At 36.4% G+C, this 20957-nt stretch overlaps 1 protein-coding gene and 1 pseudogene across 6 annotated transcripts in view; one reads left to right on the top strand and one right to left on the bottom strand.

Annotated features, from left to right (window-relative positions):
- The window catches only part of BICD1 (BICD cargo adaptor 1), a 208641-nt gene that overhangs the window by 146567 nt on the left and 41117 nt on the right, over nt 1–20957 (top strand). For all 6 annotated transcript variants that reach the window (XR_010021334.1, XM_063075075.1, XM_063075074.1 and 3 more), the window contains exon 4: nt 7231–7656. Coding sequence is in view for 5 of the 6 variants with exons in the window: in XM_063075075.1 (XP_062931145.1) it covers nt 7231–7656 (426 nt within the window). In the remaining variant the exon portion in view is untranslated. The remainder of the gene's footprint in view (nt 1–7230; nt 7657–20957) is intronic.
- Nucleotides 9886–10529, bottom strand: LOC134361352 (pre-mRNA-splicing factor SPF27-like; annotated as a pseudogene).

Here is a 20957-nt window from a genome sequence, read left to right as displayed (position 1 = left end):
ATCAATAAGAACAAAATCATAAGAAAAAGAAAATTCTTCATTTCTTTTTCAGCTGTAACCTGACTATAGAGATTACATGTGTACATCAATTTTTTTTTCTGTAGTGAGGCTTAGATAGCTTAATTTTCCTGATTGGTTTGCATAGTTGTGGTTTTTCATAGTTACTAGTAATTGCATTCTTAAATCTTAATTTTAGAAGTATTTATTTATGGATACAGTTGTATCAGGTAGTTAAGCAAAGGTGGATTGGATGTTCAGATTCTTTTCAAGGTGCTTCCTCAACCACAACCCCCTTTTTGTCTAAATGCTATGGTAACCTCTTAGTTCAGGTCAGCAAACTATGTGCCAGGCACTGTGCGAGGCTGGAGAGAGAGAAGAATCCATAGGGCATGATTCTTGCCCTCAGTGAATTTAGAAGCCAGCTTAGATGCATGCTTCTACTTCTACCCAAGGTGGTATCTACAAGTATGTTCAAAATATTATATGTTTTAAGAGAAATTAGGGTTAAGAGGGGAAAGGAAAAATTTAGAAGAGAAAAAAAAATCCATGTATTGAAACAATTGAAATTTGATTTCTGATCATTGCCACTTTCCTCCAGCTTTGGAGAGTTGGAGGAACAAGATGTTTACTGTGGAGTGCAGGGGGCAGTTTTAGTCCATCAAAAAGGTTGCCAGGATATCCCCATGTGTTTTTACCTTGTTCTTTCCTAGGCAAGCACCATGTGTGTGCTGAGGGCTGGCGGTTTCATGGGCATTCCCCAGTCTTGATTTGGCTGGGGTAAACGAGTTCACAGTGGAGAAATTTAGACTTAACCCAATTAAAAAAAAAAAAATGCTTCTCAAATACTTCTCAAAATAAGAAGGGTATTTTTAATGATTCTTCTTTTTTGGTCGCTGATGAAGAACATAGAGGGCTTGAAACAAATTTACTGGAAGTACAAATATGCATGTGGTCATTCCTTCCTGGTTCCTACAACCCTCAGTGCTGTCTGCACAGGCAGGAGCACAAACAGACAGCCTCCCTGTAGAGTCCTCTGTGAGTGCATGCGGTAGACTAATTTACTCAGGAGATTAATTACTACCAGAATTACGTATTCTTGAAAGACTGCCAAGGTATCCTGTGAGTATTCATTAACCCAGATGCTGTTTCTGTGGGAATTTGTACTGTCAGTCTGGCTGATTACTGTTTACAGTTTACCCATGCCCTTCCACAGTAATTGAAAAATGGGAATCCAATGGTTAACGCAGAAGTTTAAAAAAAGGGAAGGGCAGGATTTATACATCTCTTTAATTTTATTTTCTAGATGCCATATGGTAATTTTCCCAATTAGGTGTCTAATTAATTAAAATAATTTTCCATATACAGAGGGTCATTCTGGCTTATTCCGTGACAACTGGGTGCACTGTGGTACTACAAGCCTTTCCCAATTAAGGAAATGCTGTTTTCTCCTACCATTGGTCTTATTTACAGAAGTTAGCATTTATCGTAAGTTCTTTCTAATTAATGAAATATTAAGCATAATATTTTATGTACAAATACCATATATTTTTTTGAAGAGATGTCAGTGACTGGCATTCAATCACAAAATTGGTCTGAATGTTACTTTGTACTGAAGCTCCTTATACATCCTATAGTCCTTCATCCTGGTTTGATGTTTCTCTAAAGAGCAAAGCTACTGGCATTGTTAAATGCTTAGTTCAAAGAAGATTTTTTTCTTCTGAAGTTTCATTCTTCTTTTAGCTATTTATTGATTATTTCCTAAATAATTATTATTTAAATAGCACCTCTTTCTCCATAGAGTCTATTTACTTATTTGTTTATTTTTCATCTACTTCCACTAAGATATAATGCCTAGAACAGTGTCTGGCCCATAGAAGACATTAAATAAATACTTACTGAAAGAATGAAAAAACTTTTTTCTTTCTCTTATGTTTACCCTTCCACTTAGAGAGGAAACTAAACTAAGATTATTATAATTAATCATACCAATTTTTATTTGGGATGCTAAATATGAAATATATGAGGACACTAAAGAGTTGACTCTGAAACTTTAGCCACGTCCGACTGTGTGTGGATCTGATTCTGTGTCCAAAATTAAATGAAGTCGAACCTTATAAACACATTTTACACCTCTGTACTTTTTCAAGCCAAAATATCTAAAGGAAGTGTAGGAAGAAGCAACAGCCGTAGAAGTCAACTGTCAGTTCCCCAGCAGACCACCAGAAAAATTAATTGATAAAGCAAAACTGTTTATTAGACAGCTTGCAGTAAGAGAGACCACCTTGACAGAGCCTTAGTAATGTCTCAGAAAGGGAGATTTGGGGGAAGGGTGTTCATATGGTTTTAGGTCCTGAACTGGGTGATTTTAAGGTGGGTTTTGCATGGTGGGAAACTGGCTGGGACAGACAGAGTTTACGGCAGAGCCTGGAGTTGGGAGACAGAGCAAAGTGAGGGTCTTGAAGTGATTCTGCGGAAGCTGTTTCAGTTGGGTCTGTCTTATCTTCCAGGAGCACATCTTTCCCTCAAGCAGCTAAGGTTTTTTACGTCTGGTCTCAATATTGTTTAATATGGGAAGAGAAAAATTTGCCTTGTTCCAGTATTACTCAACATAGGGCAGGAAATTATTAGTATCAATTTTGAGAGATATGAAGGGAAGAGAAGGCGAGAAATAATAAACTCCTTTCCAATACTCAACTGACACACTCAGTATTTGTTATCTAAGCATTGAAAACCTTGTTCAAATTAACAATTTAATCATACCTCGATTATGAAGAACATTTCCTCCAGGGATATATTTCTATATCAGGTAATATCATAACAGACTTAGAGAATGTGTTACATTCAATTTTATTTCATTAATCAGATTTTAGTGGTATCTTTCTACGAGGCTACACACTTTTTAAAAAACAAAAATGATGGTCTCTGCTCAAAGAGCTTATAGTCCTAGTATGGGAGGCAGGTAATAAACTCCTGGCAATCCATGTAAATAAATATTAAAGCTATGTGTTAGGTTCAGCAATATAGGCCAGATTAAGATCTTTTAGAGTTCCTTAACTATTAAATAATTATGGTACCTACCCACTACCCTCCTATAGTTAAAAATAGTTACTAAACTACAAAGTTGCTATAAGGAATCCTAACAAAGTATTGATTTTTCTCAAGATGACTACCTTGATGACATCTTTAAAATATTGAACACCAATTTTTAGGGCCTTCTCATTCTGTTTCTTGGATTCTGCACTTGCTGTGGCTCTGATTATGATGCAGCTTTATAACAATGACACCAGAAAAGAATGATCAGTTTGCCTGCGTGGGTCAACAAAGACTTCAGAGTTAGGATCAGATTCTTGACTTAGGTCTTAAAGGATGAATGAGTTTTTCAGATGACAGACTTTGCTCAGGCAAAGAAACACAAAATGACTGGGTGAATAGTAGGAGCTTACACCACATTTGAGACAGTGGTAAGAGTGAAGCTGCCCAGATAGAAAGAGAGCAGGTCTTACAGGAAGCCCAAGCCATCAGTTGAATAAAGATTGCAGAATAAAAGATCTGCAATGTCAACTAAATTAATAATGTCTTCAAGTCTAGCCCTGAGTTAGCAAATTTTTTCTATAAAGGGCCAGATAGTAAATATTTTAGGTTTTGTAAGCCATACGGCTCTCTTGCAACTACCCCAGTCCGCTCTTGCAGTGTGAAAAGCAGCCATAGACAATGTGAAAAGCAGCCATAGACAATGTGTAAAGAAATCAGTGTGACTGTGTTCCAATGAAACTTTATTTATAAAAATAGGTGGTGGAGTGCATTTGGTCTAGAGACATAGTAACATTTGTCACCCACTAGTCTAAGCTATCAGTTTTAACAAAGAGTGCAGCTAAAAGGTCTACAATGCAAACTAAATCAATGTCTGCAAATGTAAGCTATCATGTAATCTGGTTGGTTGAAATACTGGAAAAGGTTGTCAAGAGGGTATCCTGTGTTGTCCAGGGGAAGAAAAGGAAGAGGTCAGGAGGAAGATGACTTTACAGTTTATAAGCAGGCCCTGAAGAAACCATGACACAAGGACACAGACTCTGTTGTCCCAATCAATTTCCAGCCTAGCTTTTTCATAGCCACATTGAGGGCAACCCTGGCTTCTCCTTCTATAAGGGGGTAAAGGCCTTTCTTATTTCCAAACTCCATTAGACCCAGGTCACTTGCAGAGCACTAAGTCATGCTGAGGATGGTTTTATGGATTTCTCTCCCTCACCACTTCATTCTCAATTTCCCTTGCTTCCTTGCTAACAACTGAGATGTTTGTGATGGGGGAATGAGCCTTCTATTGCACTACCACACATAAAGTGAAAAAATGCTCTTTCTTGGTTGAGGTAACAACCTAGTTGGAGTGCGGTCAGTCAGCAAGTGTAGAGGAAAGGTGGTTGGATCCTTTAGTTTGGTTAGGTAGGACAAGCTGAAGAGATTCCCAGGGCAGGAGCAGCAAATTCAACCACAAGGGGCTTGTAAATAGCATTAATAACTATAAGGACGTAAGGAAAATTAGACACAAAAAACCAGTCATTACTCAACTAGGGATGATTCTGGTCCTCTGGGAAGGTGGGCCCAGTGTTTCCTTGATTTCTGATTTTTTTAAAAGAGAGGTTAGAGGTTTTAAAATGTTTGTGAAATCATCACTAAATGATTTCTAAATATTGGCAACCAATTCAAAAACTAGTTGTTTTATAACATTTTGCAGGCCAAACAAAACACATCTACAGGCTGGATTGTCCATGGTCCACCACTTTGTGATCTCTGCTTTGAAAGCATTTGATGTCTGAATTGATGGAAGGGACACTGGAGCATGTACCTTCCCGGGCAGCCCACTAGAGTGCAGAATGCAAACACAGGAACACATCAATTTGGGAAGGTGGTTGGTAGCCAGGGGCTGTCAAGTTATTGGATGTCCCAGATTAGGTAACAACTCCTTTGAAGTTTGGAAAGTATATTTTATTTCCATGTCCTCATGGCTATAGCATGCTGTTTAACCTGCCCAGTTAGGCATTTTCTCCAAAGAGCAATTTACTGTCCCATGGAGTACTCGCATTCTTAATATGTAACCCAGAGATTCCCTTTTAAATATTTAGATGACTAAATGTTACTGGTAGTATGCCATGGATATATTTGTTATTTTCCCTTGTTATATTCTTTCATATTTATTCAAAGGTATATTTGAGGTGGAACAATTAGCACTTTATAATTGTCATTGTAAATAATAAACATGTCTCCATGATTGACTCTTTCATGTGATTCTATCCACAGGTTAAAATTCCAATGACCCTTTTTTTTTCCCCTTTAGGAAAACATCTTTTATAATGTGTTTTTACATAGTGTGTTCCGTGCACCACAGTGTGGTAAATACATTCTTTCACTAAACTAACACTATTCTTATTTGCATATGCAACTACCATTTTTAGAAACATCTTCTACACGTGTCTCACATGCTCTCAGTGTGGTGAACACATTCTTTAATGAAATAACTCTATCCTTAGTCACATACGCAACTAGCATTCTTAGAAACATCTTTTATACATGTGTCTCTACATTGTGTATTTGATGTACTACAGTGTTCCAATGGTCTTTCATAGCAGTGAGTGCTGGCTTTCCATCAGTATCTATTGTTCCCATTTCCCAGTGTATTTCCCAATTTTTAACTGGGCAGAAGGCTGCCCAGAGTAAAGACTACATTCTTCACCTCCCTTGCAGCTAAGTGTCAGATGACTAGTACTGGAAAATAGCAAATGAGGAGAAGTGATATGGGCAACTTTGAGACATGTCCTTAAAGGGGTGGGTGTGCCCCTTTCTTCATCCCACTGCTTGGAACATGATCAAGATGGCAAGCCACTCTAGATCATGTGGACTGGAGTAGAAGGCAGTGCAACGAGAGAGAGGAAGCCTGGCTCCTGGATGACTTCATGGAGCAGAAATTTCATACTGGCCCTTGACTTTCTACCTCCAAACTGTTACACGAGAGAGAAACAAACTTCTATCTTGACTAAGTCACTCTCATTCAGGTCTCTGTTAAATGAGCCAGACCTACATCTCAACTAAACCTATATCCTAACCTTTGTAAGACAAGCCATTGTATTGAGATTTTTATGAAATGGCAGGGGGAGAAATAGAAATATGTGAAAATGATAAGTCTATGATTGCTTTTCTTCAGTTTTTAAAATCTTTTTAAAATTTCAAGTCCAAACTAATATAAATACTAAAATAAATACAATACTAAACACGTTCATATTAGCATCTAATGTTATGTGACTTTAGTTAATTTTTCTGGTTTTTTAATCATTCACAGTAGTTGTTTATTCAGCAAATGCTTCTTGAAGAGTGGAATTCTGTTTTAAACACTATGAAGGAACATTGAAGTGCTATGAGGGACACTTAGGTGAATAAAAAGTATGTAAAATAAAAACAGTGTATTTGTGGAGACAAAATGTTTACTAAAAGCTGGCGTTTGATAAGTGCCATTGAAAAGGTCCCAAGGAAGGCAGGCTGGCTCAGAGCAGTGACCCCTGTCACCTGTGGGCTTTCATGACTAAGAGGATGTGTGAACAGTCTCTCCTTTGATTACAGTTCAAAACAGTATTACATTGATAACAGCATAGATATTTTTGTTATTGGATAATTTGTAACTATTCTTCCAGATTCTGTCCTTAAGCACATAAAATTTTTCTTTGCTTTCTCATCTTACTCTCAAACATATTTTACTGAGATTATGTTCTCATTGTGATCTTTTAACTAATTTATCTCTAGGTATAAAATTTCCTCATTAATAATGAAATAAAGTAATAATGATGATAAAATCTTTTCTTGGATTGTGAATATTCTGATAAATTATTACAAAAATATTCTTGATTTATTGGGCAAACAGCGCCCCCTTTTGACCATTGAATCCTATAAAAAAATTCTAAGACACTATTTTCATCTCTGCTAATTAAATTATATATGTATAATTACATATATTAATATTTAATTACATATTTATTATAATATCTAATTATATTATATATATATATATATAATTTCTAAAGAAATCATCCTGTGTTACCTTAAGGGTATACTGAGTTTTTTTATGATTTATTTTGTAGACTAATGCTATAATTTTCTTAAATAATTAAATCCACTGGAGCGTTTAATGGCAGTTTTGTAAGACCCAAATTTTAGTTTTATGAATCTTCTTTATCCTATCTGATTCAGGTTGAATACGAAGGCTTAAAGCATGAGATCAAGCGTTTTGAGGAGGAGACAGTGCTGCTGAACAGCCAGCTGGAAGATGCCATCCGATTGAAAGAGATCGCTGAGCACCAGCTGGAAGAAGCCCTGGAGACCTTAAAAAATGAAAGGGAACAAAAGAACAACCTGCGGAAGGAGCTCTCCCAGTACATCACCCTCAACGATAACCATATCAGCATCTCAGTAGATGGACTCAAGTTTGCCGAGGATGGGAGTGAACCAAACAATGATGACAAAATGAATGGTCATATCCATGGGCCTCTTGTGAAACTGAATGGAGACTATCGGACTCCCACCTTAAGGAAAGGGGAGTCTCTGCACCCTGTTTCTGACTTATTCAGTGAGCTGAACATTTCTGAAATACAGAAATTGAAGCAGCAGCTTATGCAGGTAAGGACTTTCGTTAGGGCAGCTCGAGTCAATTTCTTGTAGACTGTGTGTAGCACGTTGTGGGATTTCTGATTCTCCCATTTTACTTCCAGAAGGATTTTCAAAATGCTGCTTTTTCAACTAACAATAGAAAGGACAATATTTTAGAAAGACATGACAGAAGGGGTCTTGAAGAGAAATCTCTCATTTGCGACACTTTAAGAAATGAATTTCTTAGAGCCACAAATTAGATTCCAGTCAGGTCTGAGAAATGACAGAGTCTTGATGCGTTTCTGACAAAAGAATTCAGAAGCTTTATACACAAGTGAAATGACAGAAAATGCAGTTTTCCATCACAAGCAACTGTATACATAGCTTCCAGATTAATGGTTACATTTCACAGGAATACTTTAAGCCTTAAAAGACATAAAGGACTTCCTATAAACAAATTAGTTAGGATACCATATGATTAATATAAGGAAAATGAAGGCAGATGGTCAGGCTCCATCAGATGTTCAGAATCTTGCTGAGCAGGACCTAGCCTGTTTGATGTAAATACGTTAACTGTATACGTGTACCCAGGTGTTCCTTGGCTGTTGTCTGATGTAATTGCACATGTGTGCCCAAGTGTTCCTTGGTTATCTGACTTGCATCCAGGTGTCCCTGGGTTATCTGACTTAAGTATAAAGGACAAACAGCTCTGATCCACAGTGCCCCCGGGATGCCCCTGGGAGGCCACCAGGAATCCACTAAGGCTGCTGGAGACCGCTGCTGCTGCTGTGGAGGCTGGGGGCTGGGCTCACGTCCAAATAAAGCATGTCAACCTTGCCAATGGCTCCTAGGATCTTTCCAATTACCTAGGTCGTGACCTGCATGTGAGGGGTCTGTGACCCAGTCTGCACAATGGGCTTGAAGGGTCTGTGACCCAGCCCGACAATGGGTTTGAAGGGCCTGTGATCCAGCCTGACAATTAAAAATACAGAGTAGGTATAAATCTGAAACCAAAGGTTTCTTATTCCAAAATGATAGTCCTTAAATTTTTAGCACGTTCAAATCATGTCTTGTGAAGTCCTTGCCTTTAACCTTACTTCATTGTGAAATAGCTTTCTTGTCTGTTTTTGTTTTGTTTTGGCACCTGGATGGTAAACTCGACTTCTGTTAGCACCATGCTCTAACCAAGTGAGCTAACCAGACAGCCTAACTTTCTAGTTTAGACTTGCCTCCCTGCCACACCTTAGTTCAATGATAATGGAAATGTTTGAGGAACAGCGACATCAGCATCATCTGGGAGCTTATTGAACTACAAATTGCTGGGCTCCATAGATCTACTGCACCAGGAATCTGGTTTGACAGATTTGTTAGGTGATGAATTTGAGACTTAATCTTCAATCCCAGGTTTATCCCGCCACAGTTTTTCAGGTGTAGCTGATAATTAGAGGCTAAGACTCTGGTAATCACTTTCTTTTTTTTAACCACTGTCGGGTTACAACAATAGCTATGCTAATTGTATGGCTAGGCATTTCATAACTAAAGCCAAAACATTTCATTATTTTAGTTATGTGGAGTTTTCCATTTGTATTGTCCGGGCTAGGGGTTAGGGCCCACATAGCCTTCAAACCCATTGAACAGACTGGGTCATCATATCCCTCACACACAGCTCTATGCTGGGTAATTGGGAAAGATCCCAGGAACCGTTGGCATATGACACAAGCTCAGTCCTCAGCTTCTTTAGCAGCAGCTTACAGCAGCAGTAGCAGCAGAAGTGGCAGCGGCCTCTTGGGGCATCCCAGGGACACTGGCAGCAACAGCCTCCAGCAGCAGTAGCAGCCACCCCCTAGTTCCCCAGTGGGTGGGGGGGCTGTGGATCAGATCTGCTCCTCCTTTATACTTAAGTCCATGAGCCAGGACACCTGGGTGCACATACACAATTACATTAGACAATGACGAAGGAACACCTGGGTGCACGTGCGTATTTACATCAAATGCTCGGCAAGATTCTGAACATCTGAGGGGCCCTGACCATTTTCCTATATTTTCCCTACAACCACCAAGTTGAAAATTTTTATTTTGTTAAGATATACAAATAGAATAAGTAAAACAGTCCACAATTCTATAATTTCTAAACATTTAACCACCCGTGGTGTCCATGCGGTGCTCTTGTCCTTCATAGTTCAGAAAAAGTTCAGATGACTGATACTCTGTGAAAGCCCAACTTTTTTTCCTTTCTACCCACAAAATTAATTTGTCTTTTCAGAAGTCTTGCTGGATGTTTTCTTTGTTTGCCTCTCCATGTTGCTGCTTAATTTCATTTTTTAGTAGCACAATAGACCGTTCGGTCTCATAATTCTTACTAACCAGGGATGCCCACTTGCCTTCATTTCTTTCCATTCAGATCCAGCAGTGAGTTGCATGTTCTTTCCCTGCCAGTTTAAATCTTGAATATGATTCCTTAATTTTTGAAGCTCTCTCTCTGCATGTTCAATCATATGAACTAGATTTTCATTATATACTTCCCAGGCATTACACCCATGCTGTGACATTAGTTCCAGATACTCAATTTGAACTGCTTAATGCTCTCATTGGGCCATAGAATTGTTTACACAATCTTGCCATGCAACAATGTCATTTTTCTGACCCGAGGAAGGAGCTGGAAGAGTGAATCATTTAATACTGAATAATTCAATTGGTTGTTGGCTTTCATTATGTCAGTTTCAAAAGCAGATTAATTCAGGACTGTCAGGTTGCTCAGGTAGTTCTTAGCAGGTCGGTATCTGCCAGTTTCTTCCTGCATCAGCGCTGCAGCCGCTTCCCGCACACAGGAGCTTCATCACCTGATCAAAATACGGCAGCACATCTACCCCAACCTCTTCAGCCATTAAACCTGTGCCCATCATTCTGGGGACCTTAGGTTTGCCTGTGTTTTCTGAGTCTTTGCAGGCTCAGTCCATCAATCCCTTTTTTTGTTTGTTTTTGGTGGCTGGGTGGTAGTATCACTTATTTTTACAGCAAACACAGCCTATAATTTGCTGCCTCTGTAGAAATCATTACGGAAAAATGAAATTAGCAGAAATAAATGAGACCATAGAGCCAATGAAGTGAATTTGTTAGTAGCTTTATTTTTAACATTACATCAAGAGTTAACATATCCTGTACTTTACCTGCCCAGTGCTTGTGGCTGCGAATAGAGAATTCATCTTTGTGGTATTTAATTTGAGCCAAGATAAGAGGGCATGACCATTGGAAGAAAATGAATTTCATATACACTTTCACCTGACTTCAAAGTCCGGTTCTGTATAGGTAATACTTTCTATATCTTTTTGCTCAGTTTACACTAATACAACTAGGTAGATAGAAATAGAAACCATATTTCCTGTTGAAAAAGTTTTACATGACAGCTATATTCATAAGAATTTATGCCCCTGTATTAGTCCATTTGTGTTGCTATAACAGAATACCTGAGACCGGGTAATTTATAAAAAGCAGAGATTTATTTGGCTTACAGTTCTGGGACAGCTGCATCTGGCACAGGCCTTAGGCTGCTTCTACTCATGGCAGAAAGCAGCAGGCAGCCTGCGGGCAAGCAGATCACATGGCAAGAGGGAGAGAGAGAGAGAGAGAGAGAAGGTGTTAGGGTCCTATAAACAACCAGCTCTCACGGGAACTAATAGAGCAAGAACTCACTCATTACTCCCCTCACCAAGGGAGAGCACTAATTGATTCATGAGGGATCTGCCCCCATGACTTAATCAGTTTCCAACACTGCCACATTGGGGATCAAATTCTGACATGAGTTTTGGAGGGGATAGCACATCCAAACTCCATTAGCCCCCACATTAAGTAGCATTAAATAGAATTAATTTTTAAAAAAAAACATATTATGTTGATGGCTTTGGAATAAAAAGTTAGTTGGGTTGAGGCTTTTTTTTCTTTTTATTTTGGTGGTAGTGTAGAAGATATTAGTAAGAAGGGCTTTTATTACATAAAACAGCTCAACAGTTTCCAACCAGGTCATCTATTGTTAGAAAGCTTAGAACTGTTCTCAGATTTAATCCTAAACATGACCTGAATTGGGTAATACAGAAGTCTAAAAAAGATGAATAATTTGGTAAAAAGAATGGTGGAGAACAAATAAGTTCTTAGCAGGAGAGTGTTCTCAACAGAGTGCCATTTGCATTTGGGGTGGGACAGCTCCTCATCGTCTGAGACTGTCTCCTAAGTTACAGGAGGTTTAGCATCTCTGGTCCCAATCCATTAAATGCTAGATACATCTCCTCAGTCACTGTGATGACCAAAAATGCTCCCCCACACATTTCAGATGCTCTAGTTGAGAATCAAGCACTTTACTGTCCCATAAAATGGGTTTACCTAATATGAGGGGACTTCAAAAAGTTTGTGGAAAGATTCATATGATCTTTCAATTCTATTTTTCCACAAACTTTTTGAAGCACTCTTGTTCCTTCCTCATTAGAGAGTCATGAAGGTTTATGAGTTAATGTATGTAAGAGTGGATAAAACAGGGCCTTGGCAACACAGTAAATGCTCAGTAATTGTGAACTGTTATCCTTATACCAACTATATAGTGCCTTTAATTTATTAAGCACTCCATTTATTTAATTGTTATTATTCTTGCTATTATTATTAACTGTTATTTTGGGACTATTAACTAAAAGATAGTCATCTCAGAAGGAACTGATATGGGTACTGGTAGGAATATAGAAAGGTAACAGTTAAATCTCATGATCCGAGATGGTCTGAAAAGGGATGTTCATTAGACAAAATGTGGGGGTGAGAAAAACTCTGCTGGATAAAGCCTCGCTCAGTATACTGGAAAGCTGTGTACCTTCAGATCTTTCATCAGTTCTTGATTAATGCTGACAGTTTGCCAAGATGTGGAGGGGCGCAGGCAGGGCCTTATATCCCAAAGTTTGCTCCAAATTTAGTTGTGAAAACCAGGCTCAACACAGGAAGGGATTTGCAGCTTCCAGTCTCACATCAACAACACTAACTTTGAATTTTTTTTTTTAAGCAAAGTAACCATTTATCTTTGCTTAGTCAGCATTTTTAAAAAAGCATATCAACTTTTTCTAGGAATATATTTTATTCAAACTGTTGAGTACAAGTGTAACAGAATATCTTCTCATGAATTATTTCTTTATAATCTGATAGTTTTTTCTTAGCTATTAAATCAAACCCTTGGGTTTAATTTATCTAAACAATTATAAAAACATTACAAGATACATTGTCTAGAATTCATTGTAATTAGCTTTGATGTTAATGACGCTTGAAAATAATATGGCAATTCAGATAAACAACAGTACTTAAGCACTGTGAAGCATATACTGTGTCAGTACCCTGTTGTGGACATTCTGAAGAGGAGCCAGTAAAATGCTATCTGAAATGTATGGGGCCAGATGTGTTTTGAAATTAAATTTTCAGAATGTAGGGCTGACTGGTTAACTCAGTTGGTTAGAGCATAGTGCTGATAACACCAGGGTTTGATCCCTGCACTGGCCAGCCACCAAAAAAAAAAAAAAAAAATTTTTTTCCCCACAATATAGACAGGTACTATGCAATATATACCACATATATTGTGATATCCCCAGTGGGGTCAGATGCAGCATCAAATAATATTAACATTTCTGTAGTGAAATGTAAGTATTTTCACTAAGAGTAAAAAAGGAGCGCCATAAAAGGCCTCACATCAGTCAGGTGCAATTGTGTTGCCCAGGAGTTTAGGACTGTCTGAAGATTGCCACCAGGTGAGTTATAACAAAATTTTTATTTGGAACTTTGTGGATTTTGAAATTGTGGCTGTCATAAGAAGAGCACTTGCTATACTGCTGGGTAGCTCTCAATTTTGTATAGCATCAGTATACTTGGATGTGACAGTTTGTGTTTTCATTGTCCCCTTGTCTCTTAGAACTTCTTCTGGCCAGGGTCCAAAACACCATATCAGGGAGAAAGCTCTGTGCCTCCAAAATCCAACACCTGCCCTGCTTTAATGTTGACAGTTTATGATGAAGTAGAAGGGCACAGGCAGGGGTATAACACCCTGAAGCAGGCAATATGCAGCTTTTAAGATTTTCTTCCTAATGAGTAAAATCCCCTTTCATAGTTAGGAGTAATAAGTTCAAGAGCTCTATTGTACAACATGGAGAGTATAGTTATTAATGTAATTTATCCTTAAAAATCACTAAGAGGAGTAGATTTTTTTAAATGATAAGTATGTGAGGTAATGCATATGTTAATTAGCTCCATTTAGCCATTTCACAGTTCATACATATTTTGAAACAATTTGTTGTGCATGATAAATGCATGGATATTTCAAAAATTTCGTGGAAAAATAAAATTGAAGAGTAATGTGAATCTTTCCATGAACTTTTAAAAGTGCCACTGTATATACAATTTTTATTTGCCCATTTAACTAAAAATTAATTTTTTAAAAAACCTCTTTGAGACAGCATACCTATGCCATACCTTATTTGCCTTTTCTTATCTTACAAGGCACCATTATGTCCATAAATTATGTTTTCCCATCTATAGGTGTTTATTTAACCTGATTCCAGGGGAAAAGAAAAAAAATCTTTGCTTTCTGCCTTGGGTATCAGGAATGTTGGGTGAGTTGCTTCACTTCTGAGTCTCATTCAAAAAGGGGAAGGTAATAACTTAGCCCCACCTAAGTCTCTAAGATAACCTTTGTTGGAATTAGGAAAAACACACAAAAAAAGGTCCCCTTCTTCAAGGTATCATACTGCCATCTGCTGGGAAATGATAACAATAAATATAAAAATCTACATGGACTACAATTTAAGTAGTGCGTACTAAAGTTGTACTGTGTACAACCTGCAGAGTTATGCATTGGAGCCCTGATGATAATGTCATGCTTTTTGTAGAGTTGTTGTGAAGACCAAATGGGATGGTAAATATGAAATTATGTATGTCATAAAATTGTATATTATTATTGTACTGGAAACTGCCATCCATTTTTGAGGTGCTAGGAAGATCCCCACTTCTGCTTCATGTAAACAGTCAGTTCATGAACCATAGAAAGTATGGGAAAAGGCACGTGACAGTAAGCCTACATCTAAATTAAGGGGTGATTTTTTTTCCCAGAGCAAATTGGAGTGAATATTTTACTGAACTGTATTTCTTCCTAGGTTATGAAATAAATTACAAGAATATTTCAAATTTAGCCTGTCATATTAACCTTCACATAACACAGAAACATATGCACAAAAAATATAGTAAGAAAACATATTTTATTCTTCTAAAAGCACCTGTAAACTTGACATGGGCCATGATAATGAACAGCTCAATTAGTGTCTTTTATTCACTAAGAGAAACTTTTCAGGGTATTATTGGATAAATTGTTTTAGCTTTTTGGTGCCCTCCAGGCCTTGTTATTTCAAATAGATTATAATTGACATTTTCCAGTGACAGTCAAGTACCTTAATTAGTTTTTATTAGAATGAAAATAAGTAGATCCTGTCTGGAAAAACTAACTAAATTATGTAATCTATTTAAAGGAGTTCTCTATGCTTGAACTAAAATTTTTGCTTTTGATAAACAGCCTCTGTTTAACTTTACATCCACATAGAGTCAAAGTAAGCAGGTAAAAGGTCTGGATTTTTTTTCAGTTTCATACTGGATATCTAGTTTCACATGTAGTGTGAGAAAACAGTAATGTTCCTATAAAATTGAAGTTAATATGTTTTGTTATATCTTCATGGATGTTGAAAAAATAGATTCATATTATGTTTGGATTCACTTTATTAAAGGTAATTTTAACTTTTCCTGTAATGGTGGTAAATGGTGATGGTAATTTGTTATATGTCCCATAAAAGTTAAAAATAATTTATACATATTTGCTTAATTTGTTGGTCTTATAATGACTGTATAGGGTAGATAGTATTATTTTTCCCATTGGGCAGGTGGGGAAACTGAGGTATGACTATGTTATGTCATTTGCTCACAGTCAAAAATCTAATGTGGAGTTAATACACTAAGAGAATCAAACAAATCAAATATTGTCTCTGTTTAACAAAGACTCACAGGGGCCGAGCCCGTGGCGCACTTGGGAGAGTGCGGCTCTGGGAGCGCGGCAACGCTCCCGCCGCGGTTTTGGATCCTATATAGGAATGGCTGGTGCACTCACTGGCTGAGTGCCGGTCACGAAAAAGACAAAAAAAAACAAACAAACAAAGACTCACAGTATGGTCAGTTCCTGGTTTTAAAACTTAAAGTGAAAAATAACAATTTTCTAGTACAAAATTGACATCTTAAGTGGTTAAACTATTACAGACTTTATAGTTAAAGATTACCTTTATATACTGTATAGGCAAATACATTTCACAGAAGCCTTACTTTTTCTAATACATATCAGTAAACATAAAAAGAACATCTGTAATCACAACAACCAGGGGAAGAGCCTAAGCAGCTTTTTTGTTGTTGTTTTCTTTATTTTTTAAGAACAGCTTTATGGAGTTATAATTCACGTGCCATACAATTCACCTGTTTAATGTAGTTTTTGATATAGTCACAGAGTTGGACAACCATCACCACAGTCAGTTTTGGAACATTTTTGCACACCAGAAGGAAACCACATACGCATCTGGCAGCCATTTCCCACCTTCCTGGAATCCTCTAGCCCTAGGCAACCATTAATCTGCTTTCTGTCTCTATTGATTTGTCTATTGCAGACATTTCATATAAATGGAATCATACAAGGATATTTCAAAAAGTTCACGGAAAAGTTCATATTATCTTTTAATTCTATTTTTTCATGAACTTTTTGAAGTATCTCATATGTGGTCATTTGTGACTGGCTTCTGTCACTTAGCATAATATTTTTAAGGTTCATCCACGTTGTAATGTATGTTAGCACTTCATTCCTTTTTGTTGCCAAACAATATTTTATTATATGGATATACTACATTTTATTTTTCCAGTAATTAGTTGGTGGATATTTGAGTTGTTTCTACTTTTTAGCTATTATGAATAATGCTGCTGTGAACATTCATGTGTGAGTTTTTGTGTGCACATATGTTTTAATCCTCTTGGGTGGAATTCTAGGAGTGGAATTGCTGGGTTATATGGTCACTCTGCTTCACCTTCTGAGGAACTGCCAGACTTTTCCAAAGTGGGCACACCATTTTATATCCCCACCAGCAGTGTATGAGGGTTCTGATTTCCCCACATTCTCACCAACACTTGTTATTATCTGCATTTTTTGATCATAGCCACCCTAGTGGGTGTGAAGTGGTATCTCGTTATGGTTTTGATTTGCATTTCCTTCATGGCTAATAATGTTGAGCATTTTTTCATGTGCTTATTGAGCATTTGTTTATCTTCTTTAAAAAAATTTATTCAGGTTCTTTGCCCATTTTTTGATTGGGTTATTTGTCTTTCTATTACTGACTTGTAAGTGTTCTTTATATTCTGGATATAAATCCCTTATCAGAAGAAATTGAAATCAGTATGTCAAAGAGTTATCTACACTCCCATGTTCATTGCAGCATTATTCACAATAGCCAAGATATGGAAACAAACTAAGTGTCCATCAACAGATGAATAAAGAAAATGTGGTATATATGTATATATATATATATACAGTGGAATACTATTCAGCCTTAAAAGGGGAGGAAGTTCTGTCATTTGCAACAACATATGTGAATCTAGAGGACATAATGCTAAGTGAAATAAGCCAGGCACAGAAAGACAAATACCATATGATCTCACTTACATGTGGAATCTAAAAAAGTTGAACTCATAGACGTATAGAGTAAATGGTGGTTACCAGAGGCTTGGGTGGGAAGTTGGGGGGGACCAGGGCAGGCAGAGGATAAGAAAAGAGGAAAGGGTAGTCAAAGGGTACAAAGTTTTAGTTAAACAGGAGGAATGAGTTCTAGTGATCTATTGCACAGCGTGGTAACCATAGTTAATAATAACGTATATTTCAAAAGTGCTAAAGGATTATATTTTAAATGTTCTCACCACAAAGAAAAGTGTGAGATGTTGATGGATATGTTAATTAGCTGGATTTAATCATCCTATAGTGTGTACATGTATTATAATATCACATTGTACTTCAAAAAATATATATAGTTATTATTTGTCAATGTAAAAATAGCATGTTTATTGAGATATAGTTTGCCTACAATTAAATTCATCCTTTTAAATGGTAAAAAAGATTTTATGGCAATTGATAGCTTATAAAACAACTTTGAGGTCCTTTTCCTGTAGAAGTCCTAATGTGAATTATGATTATCTTTTCTTTGTTCCTTCACAAAAGAATCTTAGTCCTCAATACATGTAAGTGTATTTATTTAAAAGGTAAACACTCAGTGAAATTAAAAATAATTTATACGGGATATAATAATAATAGTTAACATACACTATACAGTTTACAAATACTGCATTCAGGTTTTCTGACAAAACAACCAGCCCTACCATGAAAAAATAAAATCCCCAGTTCCAGTCGGAAGGTGAAGATTGTAGGAAGAAAAATAAGGCAACAATTATTAGTCACTATAGAAGATTATAAGTAATTCAGCAAGTCTCTCTTGGATAAATTCTTCACAAATGGAGATTAAAATAGTAACACTTAAAATGAATGGTAATTTAAAGCTTTAAAGTACTTTGCCTTTATTAATTCAAAGCACAATGAATCTTAAATAGTTTAAGCACCTGCTCTTTGAATTCCAAATACAATTTAAGGTACTCTAAGCCTTAATAGTTGAGTGAAATTATAGTACTGGAGTTTTACAAAAAGATCTGCCTTTTTTTTTTTTTTTTGATCAGATCAACCTTAATTGTCTGGGGGAGGGGGTGATATATATATGTATAGTTTGGATACCATTCCCTATTCAACTGATTTCATCAGAAATATATGGAATGTGGAAACAGTATTATATGTAGAACATACATACACGAAAAACAAATGTCCTATTTGATGTATTACTGGTGATGTTATCATGAAGAAACTGGTAGACTTATCCTTTTAGGCTTAGAAAATGTTTATGTTAAATATGAACTGGCAGAGTACAGACTGAATACTGTTCTAAAAGCATTACCTCTTTCATCATAACATTTTTGCCTCTAAAACAAGCTTGTGACACTACATTGTGTTTTGATCCAGTTTTTATTTTATTCAAAGCCTTTTCCTATTGAGAGGTTTTTTGGAAACAGTTTTATCTTTAATCATGTATATTAGTCATACAATGTTTAAACTTTTCAGAGGAAACTCATTTAATTTTCGTGGGAAAAAGGAAAACAAAAAAAAAAACACTCCTGAAATAATCCATTTTCACCGAGATTATATATCATGCTAAGAATACAATATTTAGAAGATTTTCCATCTTCTTTTTAAAAAATTCAAATGACTTGGCTATTGATCAGATACCATATTACATAATTACCTGGGTTTTTCATTAAAAATTATTGCCCAATGATCTGGGTAAATAAATTCATCTTTCAGCTATGGAGATACAATCTGTTATATCTAATGAAACCCAACTAAAAGGATTTGTATTCAAATACATTCTCACTCTGAAGTAAAAGAGTTGCTTTTAGACATTCAGATACAGATTTGTGAAAACAGATGTGTTTGACACGTTAAAACATTTTGGTCATGGGAATTGGATCACAGCTAACCAAGTGTTAACAATAGCTAACATTATAATACCTTGAGCATTAAATTCGCTATCTCACTTAATCATCAGAATGTCCCTATGAGGCAGGCATTATTATGCTTCTTTTATAGATTACTGAACTGAAGCTTACCCACAGTCACATAGCTAAGCAAATGTTGGCGTCAAGATTTGACTCCAGAGCTCTCTGTTGCATCAGTCCCGTGCTTTACCTAAAATACTATTCTCTGAGAATATTTTGGTTTCTGCAGCCATAGTATGTAATTTAGGGATTGTTTCTGTCATAGATATGGGCAAGGACTATGTCATAAAATCAAAGCTACAAGTTAAAAGCCTCTAAATAATAATTTAAAATAACAAAACTATATTTTAAGTTCTAACATGCATGATCATACTCTACAGGCAGGCGATAGTAATGCAGGACAGTAAGAACAATCATGCAACCTGAAACCTTGCAAAACAAACTTAATAATTAATGGAGAGAAAATTACAATTCTATGATTTAAAAAAAAAAGTTTGTCAAAGCATTAAAAACTCTTGTATTGGTTATAAATGTATGGAGAAATGAAAAAAGTAGTAAAACTACTTAGTACACTGTAATCTAAAATATTGGAAACACTGAGAGTTTCATTTCTTTGTAAAAAACTTAAGAGTAGTTTTGATCTTGCCATCATATAACTAATGATATTGAACAAGTCTTTTCTATACCATGGCAAATAGTCATACTCATTTCTAGAGTTTTTTTTTCCCTCTTCTTTTTTTTTTTTTTTTTCCTGCAGCTGACCGGTACAGGGATCGAACCCTGGACCTTGGTGTTATCAGCACCATGCTCTAATCAACTGAGCTAACCGGCCAGCCCCCTTTCTAAGTTTGGATCAGCTTTCAACATTTTGTCCTTTGCAGTCTCAATATCTGGAAATATCTCTGCGGGTATCTTTAATGTGCCAGTGTCACTTCCTCTGGGACATTTTCATCTTTTTTGTAACAACTACTTTTTTATTTACGTTGATAAATGTGCCTTCATTAAGTTCCTTTGGCTCATATCTAAATCCTTCAAACAGTAGGTGTGTCATCGTTCCCACTTCAGCTATTTCTCTTGTAACTCCACCTACATTTCATTCAAATTTTACTTCCAACATTGTCACTTATTTCTTTGCTACACTTTTAACATGGGTTTATCACAGGAAGATAACACAACTCCACACTTCGCTTTCTGTGAATGAACTGAGTAACAGTTCCACAGTGACCAGTCACTGACAGATTGAATGAAGTGATGGGATTGGTCACTGGTCATGATGTTATTATGTTGTCATTTTACAGACTAACAAGCTAGCAGCAATGTTTGTACTTTAAGCATTGCTCAACAGTTAACATACCTGGTAATTGAAATTTGAACCATGTTTTCAGGAGATTGGTGTTTTAACTAAAGCATGGTAACTATAACATGCATATTAGAATCTTGCCAAGTGAGGATTGACTGTACATGATAATTATATGACAAACATCAAGTTCCATAAGGGAGCATTAAAATACTGCTTCTACTACATTATAAATTTACATATATCTGTATCATGAAGTATTATGCCAGTCTAAAAACATGAATTATATTCTAATTAATACTTATTACATTGTAGTTATAATAATTTTACTTGCCTTCTAGGAATTAAGAGTTTG

The sequence above is a fragment of the Cynocephalus volans genome, chromosome 12, assembly GCF_027409185.1.
Source record: "Cynocephalus volans isolate mCynVol1 chromosome 12, mCynVol1.pri, whole genome shotgun sequence".
In the NCBI taxonomy this organism is placed as follows: domain Eukaryota; kingdom Metazoa; phylum Chordata; class Mammalia; order Dermoptera; family Cynocephalidae; genus Cynocephalus; species Cynocephalus volans.
This window is presented reverse-complemented; position numbering and strand designations above follow the sequence as displayed.